This window comes from Muscardinus avellanarius (assembly GCF_963383645.1).
Source record: "Muscardinus avellanarius genome assembly, chromosome: 12".
Taxonomy (NCBI): Eukaryota; Metazoa; Chordata; class Mammalia; order Rodentia; family Gliridae; genus Muscardinus; species Muscardinus avellanarius.
The window spans coordinates 73,809,022-73,825,635 of NC_137798.1; the positions used below are offsets into that span (position 1 = coordinate 73,809,022).

The window sequence follows — 16,614 nt, forward strand, 5'->3', positions numbered from 1 at the left end:
CCAGTACCACCACCAAAAAAAAAAAAAAAAAAAATTATAAGCATGTTATACAGGTAGAAAGACTGTTACTGGTTTTAAAAAATAAGCTTTTAAGCCGAGTGTGGTGGTACACGCTTGTAATCCCAGCATTTGGGAGGGTCAGACAGGAGAATCGTGGTTCGCCGACAACCTCAGCTACTTAGTGAGGCCCTCCATAACTTAGTGAGACCCTGTTTCAAAATAAACAATAAAAAATAGGGCAAGGGGTGTAGCTCAGAGGTTGAATGTCCCTGGGTTCCATCCTCAGACCAGCAATAAAAAAGCTTTTAATATTATTTGATTAAAAAATTACATATCTGTACTATTTTAATAAGTACTTAATTATAATAATAGTAAAAGAAAAAAAAAAGAACAAGAAGGAAGCATAGAAAAAGGCAGATAAAAGAATGTGGGTGGGTTCTGTCAGAATAGTGGCAGGAAGGCTGAATCTTCAAATGAGCAAAGGCTGCTAAAAATAAAAAAAGGTGCTTTAGTTACATACAGAGCAAGATGATGATCAAAGAGACAAGCTTCCAAGACTGATGATGTAATGTTGACAAGACATACAGAAAAAGCCCTTCAACTACCAATCAGTGCATCCAATGAGAGATAATCCGAAGGTGCTGTCCTTGTGTACTGAGAAACCCAAGCACCCAGAATGAGCCATGGCCTGTGTGGAAATGATAGGCTTCTAGCCAATTCTCAGTATAATTTCAGTAGATTCTAGGTTCAATGGCCTCTAAAACAGCTTGTGACACTGGGTATCTTTCTTTTTTTTTTTTTTTTTGGTGGTACTAGGGTTCCTGGAAGCCCTTCTGTCTCCGGGCTACACTCCCAGACCTATTTTTACATTTTTATTTGGAAACAGGGTCTCCTAAGCCAGCACACATGGCTGGCTTCGAACCTGCGTGATCCTCCTGTCTCTGCCTCCCAAGCGCGGGGATTACAAGTGTGCGCCACCACGCCCGGCAACACTGGGTATCTTTCTAAAACACTAGCACACTTTAGAAACAATGAACCAAAGATTTTTAAGATTGTTCTCTGGCCTAGTCAGACTATACCTACTGAATTCAGTTAATCCTTAAACAAAGATAGTACAAATTCAGAGAAAAGAAATCAGTATATCAAAAGAACCAATGTCACTTATTTGAGAAACTACTGAATAAAATTGAGTATGTGTACTTTGTGTGTGTGTGTGTGTGTGTGTGTGTGTGTGTGTGTGTGTGTGTGTGTGGTACTGGGGACAGAACCCAGGGACATTATACCTCTGAGCTATACCCCCATCTCTATTTTTAATTCTTTATTTTGAAACAGGGTCTCACTAAGTTGCAGAGGCCCTCACTAAGTAAATAGGCTGGCTGCAACCCTGCAGTCCTCCTGTCTCAGCCTCCCAAGTACAAGGGTATTTACTTCTGAAAAACATCTAGAAGGGGACAAGAGAGCTAGCTTATAAGAAGAGGATGGGACATGGAAGATGCATCAGGGTGCACAGAGACAAATAAGGACACAGTAATAAGGTAGTCATCTGTAAGCCAAGGAGAAGGAGGAGCCTCCAGACAAACCAACGCTGCTGGCTTCTTATCTTGGACTTCTGGCCTCCAGAATTTTGAGAAAATAAATTTCTGCTTTGTAAACTATCCAATCTGTGGTATTCTGTTATTAGTGACTAGGTGGCCCACACCCTAAAGCAGCACAGCAGTGATCAGGGAAAGGGAAAAATCTATTGCTGATTCTTTCTCAATACAAATGTGAAAAGATTCCAGAGAAAAGTTCTAAAAAGAAGAGGTTATTATACACTTTGTATTTAAGAAGTCACATTGACTTAGTAATTCAAAGCTTTTCAAGATCAGGTAAAAGATACAACTAAGCCAAAGATTGATACCTGGGCTCAAGTATCAATCTAGGACTTGAAGGGTGAGACACTGAATCCAAAGTGACACCTAGTGATAGATTGCTGCTGTCCCATCTGGTGGTGCGTCAAAGGTAAGCTGCTTCCATCATGCTTTCAAATCCTAGAAGGGGAAAAGCCCTTCTGTAACTCAGTAACTAGACCACAGAAAGCAGCTAGCCAAAAGTGGGCTTCAACAGGTTTTAAAAGGCAGATGTTTGGTAAAAATATTGTTCATTCAGCAACAGGCAAAGCCAAAAACTTACCTCAGCTGTGAGCACTAGACACATTTTGGGTCAAACACTTGGCATCTTTCTATTATTTTTCTAAAGGCCATTTTCCAGCTACCATGCATCACCCAGAGCAAATGGCTGTATTGAGCTGTTCTTGGTATAAAATATGAGACATTTTTCTGCTAGGAACACTCACTTAGCATATGAGGACACTATTATCAAAAATCAAGAAAGATAATTCATGCTATTTGTATCTCAGATGGTTTGGATCCTAATTTACAGAACATGCAGGCTTTTCTAAGAACATATCTACAGAAATTGCAGAAATATTTGTTTGATGTTTGAGGTTTCTCAAACTCCAGAAAATGTACCTTTTTGTCAACAGAGAAGGCCTACCTGTAGTTAACATTACCAGAGGCAAAAGGAAGGGAAGAGTCCTAACACTGATTATAAAGTAATAAGCAGGAATGTGAAAATGAGGAACAAAGGAAAAACATGTAATAGCAATATAAAAATATTCCAGGTGTGAAACAGGAGGAGAGGAAATAAAGGAGTTGTATGAGGTCAAAGGAAAGGTCTTGAGATAGAAAAAAAAAAGCATCATTTATAATACATCAAGTATTTATAAGAGATATAGCTAAATCTGGCTTCTAATTTTTATTTAAAAATTCCCTTTGGTCATTTTTCTGATAAATTGCTTATTATGTTAAAAGAGAAAATACCTTCCTCTATCAGGACAGATCTGTCCTCTCAGGGCAATGTGTGCCAAAGGTCAACAGAACAGCCACACCAGTGGGTTTGTACCGGGGACATACTCACCTGCTTCTGGATCTGCAGGAATTCTCCACATGTACAGGTTGAAGTCATCTGAGCCTGAAAGGATATACTGTTGGAACAAAAAATAGTTTTTATGTATTTTTATTTTTTTTTTTTTATTTTTTTTTTTTAATTAATTTATTTTTTAAATTGGTGCATTGTAGTCATATATCAATCACATTGGAGTACAAGACTTGAGAGGATATACAAGCACACATCATCCAATTAGCCCTCCTCCGGCCCCCGTCCCATTCCCTCCCCCTCCCTCCATCCCACACTTCTTTGGTGATTTACTTTGATACATTTGTTTATGTACCTCCTGCATTTTAAAGAGGCTCCGTCCTCCAGTATTACATACCCTCTGATTGATCACATTAGTTGCTTCACTATAGGGCCCTTTCTATAGCTCAACCTCTTCCTGTTGCCCTTTTCCTCCTAGTTATTGCTGATTAAGAGAAGCGTCTGATTTATATTTTCTGCGATATTTCTCTGTGCATGCTGCGTTGCAAGTACCAATCCCACTCTTGATGGTCCCAGTAGTGGCCTGGCTACTCAGTGGACTGATCCAGACCTCGCTGGCTCACGCAGCGGCCTTGCCTCATGGGAGGACCCAGTTCTGGTCTCACTGGCCCCTGAACCGGTCAAACCCCTAAGCTGGCTTTGGTCCCAACGTTGGAGGCCGCAGGAGTGAACTTGCCTCACACCAGGCTCCGATGCTGGCCATTGGCCCCTGCACCGGTCTAACCCCTTGGCAGGATTCCAATCCCAGCCTCGGAGGCCCCAACACTGGTAATGCCTCACGGCAGGCTCCGATGCCGGCCTCACTGGCCCCAGCACCGGCCTAACCCCTTGACAGGCTCTTATCCTGGCCTCAGAGGCCCCAGTACCGGCCTTGCCTCACGGCAGGCTCCGATGCCGGCCTCGCTGGCCCCAGCACCGGCCTAACCCCTCGGCAGGCTCTCAACCTGGCCTCGGAGGCCCCAGTACCGGCCTTGCCTCACGGCAGGCTCCGATGCCGGCCTCGCTGGCCCCAGCAGCGGCCTAACCCCTCGGCAGGCTCCGATCCCGGCCTCGGAGGCCCCAGCACTGGTCATGCCTCAAGGCAGGCTCCGATGCCGGCCTCGCTGGCCCCAGCACCGGCCTAGCCCCTTGGCAGGCTCTTATCCTGGCCTCGGAGGCCCCAGTACCGGCCTTGCCAAACGGCAGGCTCCGATGCCGGCCTCGCTGGCCCCAGCACTGGCCTAACCCCTCGGCATGCTCCGATCCCGGCCTCGGAGACCCCAGGACTGGTCATGCCTCACGGCAGGCTCCGCTGCCGGCCTCGTTGGCCCCAGCACCGGCCTAACCTCTCGGCAAGCTCTTATCCTGGCCTCGGAGGCCCCAGTACCGGCCTTGCCTCACGGCAGGCTCCGATGCCGGCCTCGCTGGCCCCAGCACCGGCCTAACCCCTCAGCAGGCTCTTATCCTGGCCTCGGAGGCCCCAGTACCGGCCTTGCCTCACGGCAGGCTCCGATGCCGGCCTCACTGGCCCCAGCAGCGGCCTAACCCCTCGGCAGGCTCCGATCCCGGCCTCAGAGGCCCCAGTACCGGCCTTGCCTCAAGGCAGGCTCCGATGCCGGCCTCGCTGGCCCCAGCACCGGCCTAACCCCTCGGCAGGCTCTTGTCCTGGCCTCGGAGGCCCCAGTACCGGCCCTGCCTCACGGCAGGCTCCGATGCCGGCTTCGCTGGCCCCAGCAGCGGCCTAACCCCTCGGCAGGCTCCGATCCCGGCCTCGCACTGGTCATGCCTCAAGGCAGGCTCCGATGCCGGCCTCGCTGGCCCCAGCACCGGCCTAGCCCCTTGGCAGGCTCTTATCCTGGCCTCGGAGGCCCCAGTACCGGGCTTGCCTCACGGCAGGCTCCGATGCCGGCCTCGCTGGCCCCAGCACCGGCCTAACCCCTCGGCATGCTCCGATCCCGGCCTCGGAGGCCCCAGCACTGGTCATGCCTCACGGCAGGCTCCACTGCCGGCCTCGTTGGCCCCAGCACCGGCCTAACCCCTCGGCAAGCTCTTATCCTGGCCTCGGAGGCCCCAGTACCGGCCTTGCCTCACGGCAGGCTCCGATGCCGGCCTCGCTGGCCCCAGCACCGGCCTAACCCCTCGGCAGGCTCTTGTCCTGGCCTCGGAGGCCCCAGTACCGGCCTTGCCTCACGGCAGGCTCCGATGCCGGCCTCGCTGGCCCCAGCAGCGGCCTAACCCCTCGGCAGGCTCTTATCCTGGCCTCGGAGGCCCCAGTACCGGCCTTGCCTCACGGCAGGCTCCGATGCCGGCCTCGCTGGCCCCAGCAGCGGCCTAACCCCTCGGCAGGCTCCGATCCCGGCCTCAGAGGCCCCAGTACTGGCCTTGCCTCAAGGCAGGCTCCGATGCCGGCCTCGCTGGCCCCAGCACCGGCCTAACCCCTCGGCAGGCTCTTGTCCTGGCCTCGGAGGCCCCAGTACCGGCCTTGCCTCACGGCAGGCTCCGATGCCGGCTTCGCTGGCCCCAGCAGCGGCCTAACCCCTCGGCAGGCTCCGATCCCGGCCTCGGAGGCCCCAGCACTGGTCATGCCTCAAGGCAGGCTCCGATGCCGGCCTCGCTGGCCCCAGCACCGGCCTAACCCCTTGGCAGGCTCTTATCCTGGCCTCGGAGGCCCCAGTACCGGCCTTGCCTCACGGCAGGCTCCGATGCCGGCCTCGCTGGCCCCAGCAGCGGCCTAACCCCTCGGCATGCTCCGATCCCGGCCTCGGAGGCCCCAGCACTGGTCATGCCTCACGGCAGGCTCCGCTGCCGGCCTCGTTGGCCCCAGCACCGGCCTAACCCCTCGGCAAGCTCTTATCCTGGCCTCGGAGGCCCCAGTACCGGCCTTGCCTCACGGCGGGCTCCGATGCCGGCCTCGCTGGCCCCAGCACCGGCCTAACCCCTCGGCAGGCTCTTGTCCTGGCCTCGGAGGCCCCAGTACCGGCCTTGCCTCATGGCAGGCTCCGATGCCGGCCTCGCAGGCCCCAGCAGCGGCCTAAACCCTCGGCAGGATCTTATCCTGGCCTCGGAGGCCCCAGTACCGGCCTTGCCTCACGGCAGGCTCCGATGCCGGCCTCGCTGGCCCCAGCAGCGGCCTAACCCCTCGGCAGGCTCCGATCCCAGCCTCGGAGGCCCCAGCACTGTTCATGCCTCAAGGCAGGCTCCGATGCCGGCCTCGCTGGCCCCAGCACCGGCCTAGCCCCTTGGCAGGCTCTTATCCTGGCCTCGGAGGCCCCAGTACCAGCCTTGCCTCACGGCAGGCTCCGATGCCGGCCTCGCTGGCCCCAGCACCGGCCTAACCCCTCGGCATGCTCCGATCCCGGCCTCGGAGGCCCCAGCACTGGTCATGCCTCACGGCAGGCTCCGCTGCCGGCCTCGTTGGCCCCAGCACCGGCCTAACCCCTCGGCAAGCTCTTATCCTGGCCTCGGAGGCCCCAGTACCGGCCTTGCCTCACGGCAGGCTCCGATGCCGGCCTCGCTGGCCCCAGCACCGGCCTAACCCCTCGGCAGGCTCTTATCCTGGCCTCGAGGCCCCAGTACCGGCCTTGCCTCAAGGCAGGCTCCGATGCCGGCCTCGCTGCCCCAGCACCGGCCTAACCCCTCAGCAGGCTCTTATCCTGGCCTCGGAGGCCCCAGTACCGGCCTTGCCTCACGGCAGGCTCCGATGCCGGCTCACTGGCCCCAGTAGCGGCCTAACCCCTCGGCAGGCTCCGATCCCGGCCTCAGAGGCCCCAGTACCGGCCTTGCCTCAAGGCAGGCTCCGATGCCGGCCTCGCTGGCTCCAGCAGCGGCCTAACCCCTCGGCAGGCTCCTATCCCGGCCTCGGAGGCCCCAACACTGGTCATGCCTCAAGGCAGGCTCCGATGCCGGCCTCGCTGGCCCCAGCACCGGCCTAACCCCTCGGCAGGCTCTTGTCCTGGCCTCGGAGGCCCCAGTACCGGCCTTGCCTCAAGGCAGGCTCCGATGCCGGCCTCGCTGGCCCCAGCACCGGCCTAACCCCTCAGAAGGCTCTTATCCTGGCCTCGGAGGCCCCAGCACCGGCCTAACCCCTCGGCAGGCTCTTATCATGGCCTCGGAGGCCCAAGTACCGGCCTTGCCTCATGGCAGGCTCTGATGCCAGCCTCGCTGGCCCCAGCACCGGCCTAACCCCTCAGCAGGCTCCGGTCCCATCCTCGGGGGCCCCAACACTGGCCTTGCCTCACGGCAGGCTCCGATGCCGGCCTCGCTGACCCCAGCACCAGCCTAACCCCTCAGCAAGTTCCGGACCCGACCTCGGAGGCCCTAGCACAAGCCTTGCATCATGGCAGGCTCCAATGCCGGCCTCGCTGGCCCCAGCATCGGTCTAACCCCTCTGCAGGTTCCAATCCCGGCCACGGAGGCCTCAGTAGTGGCCCTGCCTCACAGCAAGCTCCGATGTCGGCCACTGGCCCCGGCGCCCGCCTAACCCCTCAGCAGGTTCCGATCACTGTCTCTGTGGTTAGTATTTCAAAGGTTCCAGTTGTAATGTATCAGATCTCTGCCTCCCCCGAATATTGGCCACTGGCATTGCCACTGCCTCCACCGTTTCAAATCCTTCCCAGGCTCTTTTTCCACTCTGAATGTTGTCCAGTGTTCCTAAGCATGCGTGATGGTAGCATTCGACATTTGGTGTAATTTCTCCAAAAAAAATAAAGTTGGTAAGATCCGGTTTCTGCTTCTCCTGAATACAAGTCTCTACCACCATCGCGAAGAACTCTTTCAACACCGCATTTCTCCTTGGTCTCCGCTAAACTCTCTCCTTATATGTGATGTCTGAGATTCTTAACAATATAGAGAAATAGCAGTCCTCTTTCACGGCGAATTTTTCCATAAGTTCCAGTGCATTTAGATAAGTTTTGTCTGCATCTCCAGTGTCCTGGCATCCATAACGGCTTTCTTACCACCTCTCCGATATTTTTCTTTATCTTTTTCTGTTCTGGGCCCGGTTTCTCCAGGGGTCTGGCGTGCTACTCGCAGTTCGGCAGGGACCCAGAGTCCCGCGATCCGGGCCCCAGCTGGCGTGCCCTGTGCTCGACCCCCGCCCAGAACCCAGCGTCTTACTGGGCCTTGTTTCTCCAGGGGTCTGGCGTGCTACTCGCAGTTCGGCCTGGGGCCCAGAGTCCCGCGACCCGGGCCCCATCTGGCGTGCCCAGCCCGCGACCCCTGCCCAGAACCCAGCGTCTTACTGGGTCTGGTTTCTCCAGGGGTCTGGCGTGCTATGCGCAGTTGTTCGGCAGGGGCCCAGAGTCCCGCGACCCGGGCCCCATCTGGCGTGCCCAGCCCGCGACCCCCGCCCAGAACCCGGCGTCTTACTGGGTCTGGTTTCTCCAGGGGTCTGGCGTGCTACGCGCAGTTTGGCCCGGGGCCCAGAGTCCCGCGACCCGGGCCCCATTAGGCGTGCCCCGCCCGCGACCCCCGCCCAGAACCCAGCGTCTTACTGGGCCTGGTTTCTCCAGGGGTCTGGCGTGCTACGCGCAGTTCGGCCCGGGGCCCAGGGTCCCGCGACCCAGGCCCCGGCTTTTGTGCGCCGTGTGCGACCCCTGCCCAGAACCCAGCGTCTTACTGGGCCTGGTTTCTCCAGGGATCTGGCGTGCTACTCGCAGTTCTGCCTGGGGCCCAGAGTCCCGCGACCGGGGCCCCATCTGGCGTGCCCAGCCCGCGACCCCTGCCCAGAACCCAGCGTCTTACTGGGTCTGGTTTCTCCAGGGGTCTGGCGTGCTATGCGCAGTTGTTCAGCAGGGGCCCAGAGTCCCGCGACCCGGGCCCCATCTGGCGTGCCCAGCCCACGACCCCCACCCAGAACCTGGCGTCTTACTGGGTCTGGTTTCTCCAGGGGTCTGGCGTGCTACGCGCAGTTCGGCCCGGGGCCCAGAGTCCCGCGACCCGGGCCCCATTAGGCGTGCCCCGCCCGCGACCCCCGCCCAGAACCCAGCGTCTTACTGGGCCTGGTTTCTCCAGGGGTCTGGCGTGCTACGCGCAGTTCGGCCCGGGGCCCAGGGTCCCGCGACCCAGGCCCCGGCTTTTGTGCGCTGTGTGCGACCCCTGCCCAGAACCCAGCGTCTTACTGGGCCTGGTTTCTCCAGGGATCTGGCGTGCTACTCGCAGTTCTGCCTGGGGCCCAGAGTCCCGTGACCGGGGCCCCATCTGGCGTGCCCAGCCCGCGACCCCTGCCCAGAACCCAGCGTCTTACTGGGTCTGGTTTCTCCAGGGGTCTGGCGTGCTATGCGCAGTTGTTCGGCAGGGGCCCAGAGTCTATGTATTTTTAAATAATTGGATATGTATTTATCCAATTATAATATATAATAATAAATAATATCAACATATGTAGATTTAGAATATATACCTGAAAAAAGAAACTTTTTCTTTTTTGTGCTTTTATTGGTACATTATAGTCTCACATCATAATGTAAATCATGTTGACAATGAGAGAAACTTTTATTTATTTATTTATTTATTTATTTATTTATTTATTTATTTTGTGGTACTGGGGGTGGAACCCAGGGGCTTTTCTACCTCTAGGCTACACTCCCAGACCTATTTTATACTTTATTTGGAAACAGGGTCTCACTAAGTTGCTGAGAGCCTCACTGAGTAGCTTAAGGCTGGCTCTGAACCTGTGCGATCCTCCTGTCTCAGCCTCCCCAGAGCTGGGATTACAAGCATGTGCCACCATGCATGGCCTGAGAGAAACTTTTTAAAAGGTAGATAAAGAAGATAAATGGGCATATATTTATAAGGAACCACATAGCAAACATCCTTATAAAAATACCTACAAATCAAAAGGCTTGTGGCGGCTAGGCATGGTGTTACACACTTGTAATCCCCGGACTTGGGAGGTGGAGACAGGAGGATTGCGCTGGTTCCAAGCCAGCCTTGCTGGCTTAAGAGACCCTGTTTCCAAATAAAAATATAAAATAGGTCTGGGAGTGAACCCCAGAGATAGGAGGGTTTCTAGGAACCCCAGTAAAACACACACACACACACACACACACACACACACACACACACACACACGCTTGTGGCTAAAACTCAGCAGCAATGACAACAAAAATGAACAAAAAACTTAAGCAGAATTTCTCCAAAGATGATAAACAAATGGCCAAATAGTATAGGAAAAGATATTCAATATCACATCTAATTAAGGAACTGTAAATCAATACTACAATGAAATACCATGGCATTCCCATTAGGATAGCTCTTATCAAAAGAAGAGACAAGTATTGGTAAGTATTGGTAAAGAGGTAGAGAGTGGAACCCTTGTCACTAACATTGACTGTGGGAATGTAAAGTGGTGCCGCCACTGAAGAAAATAGTATGCAAGTTCCATACTGGGGGCCTCACTAAATGCTGATGCTGACCACGAACCTGTGATCTTCCTGTCTCAGCCTCCCAAGTACTGGGATCACAAGTGCGTCACTGGGTCTAAAAGGTGAAAGGGTGGAAGGAGCAACAACAGAGTCATGGCTGTCGTGAAATCTACTGTTTTAACAGAACAGGAAGCATGGTGCAGCTTCCTCCTGGATACTCTGCTCAGATTCCCTTGGGGCTTACTGCTTGGTACGCTTTGCCTGATCTCCATTGCTAGTAGTGACATGTCTTCGCCTGAGGGCTTTCTCCAAAGCCTAAAAGTCTGTTGGGAGAAATGAATATTCTACAGGAGCAGCCTTCAACCAATGGCTGGCACAGTTTGGTGTAACAATAACCCAGCTTCCTGGTCCCCAAATAGAAAAACTTCTGAGATTTGTGTTCTATACCATTTTCCCCTCAAAGTCAAACTCTGATGGCCCACATGGTAGTTCTTTCTTTTCCTGCACTTACTTCTTGACTCCGCTACTATTTGTTTACTGCATTTCCAAAAACACCACCTGAAACTATTTTGAACCCAAACTAGAAAGGGCATTACAGATCACAAAAGAACTGTCCACTAATTACATGTATATATGATACATAACTTATTACTCAACATCTCATTGCTTCATGCTGTTTAAAAGAAGTTATATATGTTATATAGAATGTTGCCTTTCCTCCCTCCCCAAACCACCACAAAAGAAATGAATAAAAAAAGAGTCATCCATGTCTGGGCTTATCAAAGGTTTTACTATTTCACTGTGAAAGAACAGCGGTTTCCTATTTGTTCAGCTATTCATCAGGGCAGAGTCCTGAAAAGGTAAAAGGAAACTCCCAGGCGGAATGCTGACTCAGAAGATTGCCTTAGAAGGAAGAAAACTCTCCTACAGAGTTATAGCCTGTTGGATTTAGTATGACAGATCCTGAAATATGTAGAAAATGCATAGAATGCACAGCCTTCCTCTCAGATATAAGGGTAACTCCTGATCTTTTTCTTTTAAAACTATTCTTCCATCTACCACATGTACCACTGGAACAGCTCAGGCTGATTTCCAAGGAGGGGGCCTTGACCCACTGAAGTCTAGTCAGGCTGTTTAAGTATTCACACACACTAGATCACAAAATGCCCAGAGGAATTAATTTATGGCATTTTGTGGTTGTCTGCTGGACCCCTGCCAGCATTAAAAGTTGGCTGCCTGGGATACTGCTGACTGTGAGAACCCAAAATAAAAATGAATTCATTCCTTTATTCATTAAATAAATATTTATTAAATGTCTACTATGTGCTGGGCACTGTTCTAGGGAAAGGAATTTAGAATGGAACAAAAGAGACCCCATCCCTGCCCTTATAAAATTTACATTCTACTGAGTGAAAGAAGAGAAATACACACACACACACACACACACACACACACACACACACACACATACACATACACACATATAATGTAAGTAAGGGGGAAGAAAGTTCAACAACAATAAAAATACACATATGCAATGTATATGTGTGTATATGCAGTAATGTTAAAGTAAAACACTAAACAGCATGTTAAAGCATATAATGAGTGGTGGGGATGATTGGTTTCCGTTTTATATAGGTTGGTCACAGAAGGTCTCTCTGATAAGACAGCATTTTGAGGCGAGCCATGAAGGAAATGAGGAAGCAAATTATATGCGTATCTAGGAGAAGAGTATTATAGGAGAGGGTACAGAATTCAGGGCTATTTATGTGTGGTACTGGGGATTTAACCCAGGAGCACTCTACTTCTGCGCTACATCCCAGCCTGATTTTTATTCTTTATTTTGAAACAGGGTCTCACTAAATTGCAGAGTGCCTCACCAAGTAGCTGAGGCTGACCCTGAACTTGTGTCTCGGCCTCCCCAGAAGTGTGCCACGGCACCTGGCTTTAGGAGCCCCTTTGGTCTTCCTTCCTTCCTTTCCTAAGATATGCAGAAATAAAGATTATTTCAAGTGGGCTGAGTGCAGTGATACATTTGACATCACCAGAGTAGGAATTTAAAATTCTTCTCTTCTAAAGCTGTTCTAAAATAATCACTGCCTGTCGGGTATGGTGGCACACACTTGTAATACCAGCATTTGGGAGGCTGAGACAGGAGGATCATGGTTTGCAGCCAGCCTCAGCTACTTAGTGAGGCCCTATGCAACTCAGTGAGACCTTGTTTCGAAATAAAGAATAAAAAATAGGGTTGGGGTGTAGCTCGGAGGTACAATGCCCCTGGGTTCCATCCCCACTACCAGAAAAAAAAAAAAAAAGGAAAAAAAATCACATTGCCTCCTTGACTCTGGTTGGTTGGAGCCTCAGACTAAGGCCTGCTAATGGTTAGTACTCTAGAGGACCAGCAGGGCATTGCAAGTCTTTTTTTTTTCCCCCTTTAGTAACGGGGATGGAACCCAGGGGCATTGTACCTCTGAGCTACAGCCCCAGCCTTATTTTTTAGTCTTCCTTATTTTTTAAATTAAAAAAAAAATGCGGTACTGGGGATGGAGCCCAGGGGCATTCTACCTCCGAACTATGCTCCTGCCCTATTTTTTATTCTTTATTTTGAAACAGGGTCTCACTGAGTTACAAAGGGCCTCACTAAGCAGCTGAGGCTGTCCTCGAACTGTCCTCGAACCTGTCTCAGCCTCCCAAATGCTGGGATTACAAGTGTGCGCCAATATGCCAGGCTCTAGGCTTTTTTTTTTTTTTTTTTGAAACAGGGTCTCACTGAATTGTGAAGGGCCTCACAAGTAGCTGAGACTGTCTGAGAACTGTGATCCTTCAGTTTCAGCCTTCGGAATGCTGGAATTACAAGCGTGCGCCACCATACCCAGCTCACTGCAGGGTTTTTTTTTTTTTTTTTGCTGGTCTGGGGATGGATCCCAGGGGCATTCGACCTCCGAGCTATACCCCTTGCCCTATTTTTTATTCTTTATTTTGTAATAGGGTCTCACTAAATTGTGGAGGGCCTCATTAAGTAGTTGAGGCTGTCCACAAACTGCGATCCTCTGGTCTCAACCTCCCGAATGCTGGAATTACAAGTGTGCGCCACCACGCCCAGCTTCACTGCAAGTCTTGATGAATTATCTCACAAATACATGCTATGAGATACAAGGGAAAATGAGCAAGAAAGCAAAGAGAAAATAGTCCCAATAACAATCACTACCAAAATAAATACAAAGTACATAATATACTAAAACTTATAAACTAGGCATAGTAGCAATGTATAATTTCAGTATTTGGAGGCTGAAACAGGAAGATCACAAACTGAGGCCAGTACACAGCAACTTAGTGCTCTATTCCCTTCCTTTTTGTTTTGTGCGGTACTGGGGACTGAACCCAGGGAAATTCTCTAAGCCACACCTCTAGCTCTATTTTTATTTTGAAACAGGGTCTTGCTAAATTGTTGAGTTTATGCTTAAACATATGATACTCTTGTCTCAGCCTCCCAAGTACTGAGATTACATTTGTGTGCCACCACTCTCAGCTAAGAGTCCTTATTTATTATTATTTTTTTGGTGGTACTGGGGTTCCTGGAAGCCCTTCTACCTCTGGGCTACACTCTCAGACCTATTTTATACTTTTTTATTTTTGGAAACAGGGTCTCCTAAGCCAGCACGGCTGGCTTAGAACCTGTACGATCCTCCTGTCTCCGCCTCCCAAGCGGGGGGATTACAAGCCTGCACCACCACACCTGGCAAGAGTCCTTATTTCAAAAAAAAAAAAAAAAAAAAAAAAAAAAAATAGGGGTAGGGAAGCTGGGAGCAGTGGCGCATGGCTATAATTCCAGTATTTAGAAGGCTGAGACAGAAAATCACATTGTCAAGACCAGCCTCTATGTGAGATTCTCAGCAAACGAGCAAGACCATTTCAAAACAAAACATAAAAAAGGGCTAGGGGTATAACTTGGTGGTAGAATGCTCCGGGTTCAATACCAGTACCACAAAGAAAGAAAAAAGAAAAGGGCTGGGGGTATAATTTAAGAGGTAGAGCCGGGCGTGGTGGCGCACACTTGTAATCCCCGCGCTTGGGAGGCAGAGACAGGAGGATCGTGCAGGTTCGAAGCCAGCCATGCACGCTGGCTTAGGAGACCCTGTTTCCAAATTAAAAAAATGTAAAAATAGGTCTGGGAGTGTAGCCCGGAGGTAAAAGGGCTTCCAGGAACCTCCGTACCACCACCAAAAAAAAAAAAAAAAAAGAGGTAGAAGAGCCCTGGGATCAATCCTCAGTACCACATACATACATATATACATACATACCAACAAAACAAAATTTTATAAAATAATATTTGAATTAACCATAAAGTTGAACTTTACCTCAAGTGGTAAAAACAGGTATAGATTCTTTTCCTTCTCTCTCTCTTTCTTTTCATTTTTTGGGGGAAGGGACTGGTTGTACCGGGGATTAAGCCCAGGGCCTTACACATGCTAGGCAAATGCTCTACACCATGGCCCTCTTTTTATTCCTAGTCCCTCCTTTTTTCTTTTTATCTGAATATCTAACTTTCCTTCCTTCCTTCCTTCCTCTCTCCTTTCTCTTCCTCCCTCCCTCTCTCTCTCTCTCTCTCTCTCTCTCTCTCTCTCTCTCTTCTTTCTTTTACCTAGGGCATTTTGCCTCTGAGCTATACCCCCGCCCTTTTTATTTTTTATTTTGAAATAGTTTCACTAAATTGCTGAGTCTGGCCTTACACCTACAATTATCCTATCTCAGCATCCTGACTACTGGGATTACACACATGCACAACTACATCCGGCTGATATCTAATTTTAAGTAGTATCTGTACATTTTTACCCAGGCAATCTGGTGTTTTGAGTCTGAAGCTGACCCAAGTAAAGGGCTTGTGTATGCAGGTATGTGTGTGTGTGTGTGTGTGGGGGGAGTTGTGGGAATTGAACCCAGGGACATACTACTTTCAAGCTACACCCCCAGCTCTTTATTTTTCAATTTAAAACAGGGTCTTTAGCCGGGCGTGGTGGCACATGCTTGTAATCCCAGAGCTTGGGAGGCTGAGACAGGAGGATCTCACAGGTTCGAAGCCAGCCTTGCTGGCTTAAGAGACCCTGTTTCCAAATAAAAATATAAAATAGGTCTGGGAGTGTAGCCCAGAGGTAGAAGGGTTTCCAGGAACCCCAGAACCACCAAAATAAATAAATAAAAATAAAAACATACATAAATAAATAAGAGAAATTGTTTACCAAATTTTCTTTTTTTTAATCTAGCAAAAAACAAGTATTTTATTTTTTTGTTTTCATTTTATAACCTTTAAAGTTTTTTAATTCGCTGGACGTGGTGGTGCACACTTGTAATCCCAGCATTCGGGAGGCTGAGACCAGAGGATCGCTGTTCGCGGACAGCCTCAGCTACTTAGTGAGGCCCTCTGCAACTCAGTGAGACCCTGTTTCAAAATAAAGAATAAAAAAATTGGGCAGGGGGTGTAGCTCTGAGGTCAAACGCCTCTGAGTTCCATCCTCAGAAAAATAAGTAAGTAAGTAAGTAAGTAAGTAAGTAAGTAAATAAATAAATAAATAAAGTTTCTTAATTCAACTAGGGCAAATATATTTACACAAAGCCACCAGAACAAAGATCACTTAAAGAGCTTGATGTAAAAAATATTATTGCAGTATACTACAAATATGGAACCTTTTTATATGAGCTACAAAAAGCAGCATTTACGATTATAGAATTCAGTGCAATTTTTTACAACAAAAATCCTATAAATTAAGAAGGAAACAGCAACACAACAAAAGAAAATATACCCTTCAGACACATGAGCTCCTCTCTGGCGAAGCACATGGGGACTATGTTCCCTACAGCTTCTATTCATGATAGAATCCTTTTTTCTGGGATATGCAGATGCCTTTTCTGGGATGAGGGACTTGAAGACAATAGTGCCTGCCACAAGTGTGGCTCTGTTTGTATGGGAAGTGGATCAAATGGCAGCCTGAGTTGCACCTGATTCTGGGTCAGACTCCCTTTTAACCTCACCTGGGATAACATGTCACCAAGGGATGGTCAAAGACACTGCCCAAAAGTGGTGGTGCTTTCACTGCTGGAGAGACAGACAGCCTGGCCTTCCTTGTGGCCCTGAGAAGGCAGGACCAGATGGGCCCATGGCAAGTACTTTGGTGACAACCCGCCAGAAAGGAGGGAAATGTTTAAAATTTACATAGGGAGAGCACAGGGTAAAAAGTAGAGGGAGAAGGGGACTATCTAAATTTGCAGATGTTGCTGCAGAGAGCTGGGTAGCACTTACTGG

At 50.2% G+C, this 16,614-nt stretch overlaps 1 protein-coding gene across 2 annotated transcripts in view; it reads right to left on the minus strand.

Annotated features, from left to right (window-relative positions):
* DCAF5 (DDB1 and CUL4 associated factor 5) overlaps window positions 1-16,614 on the minus strand; it is a gene marked incomplete at both ends in the record, with an annotated part of 134,937 nt that overhangs the window by 28,068 nt on the left and 90,255 nt on the right. For both annotated transcript variants that reach the window (XM_080707414.1, XM_080707413.1), the window contains one exon: window positions 2,959-3,025. In XM_080707414.1, the coding sequence (XP_080563540.1) occupies window positions 2,959-3,025 (67 nt within the window). The remainder of the gene's footprint in view (window positions 1-2,958; window positions 3,026-16,614) is intronic.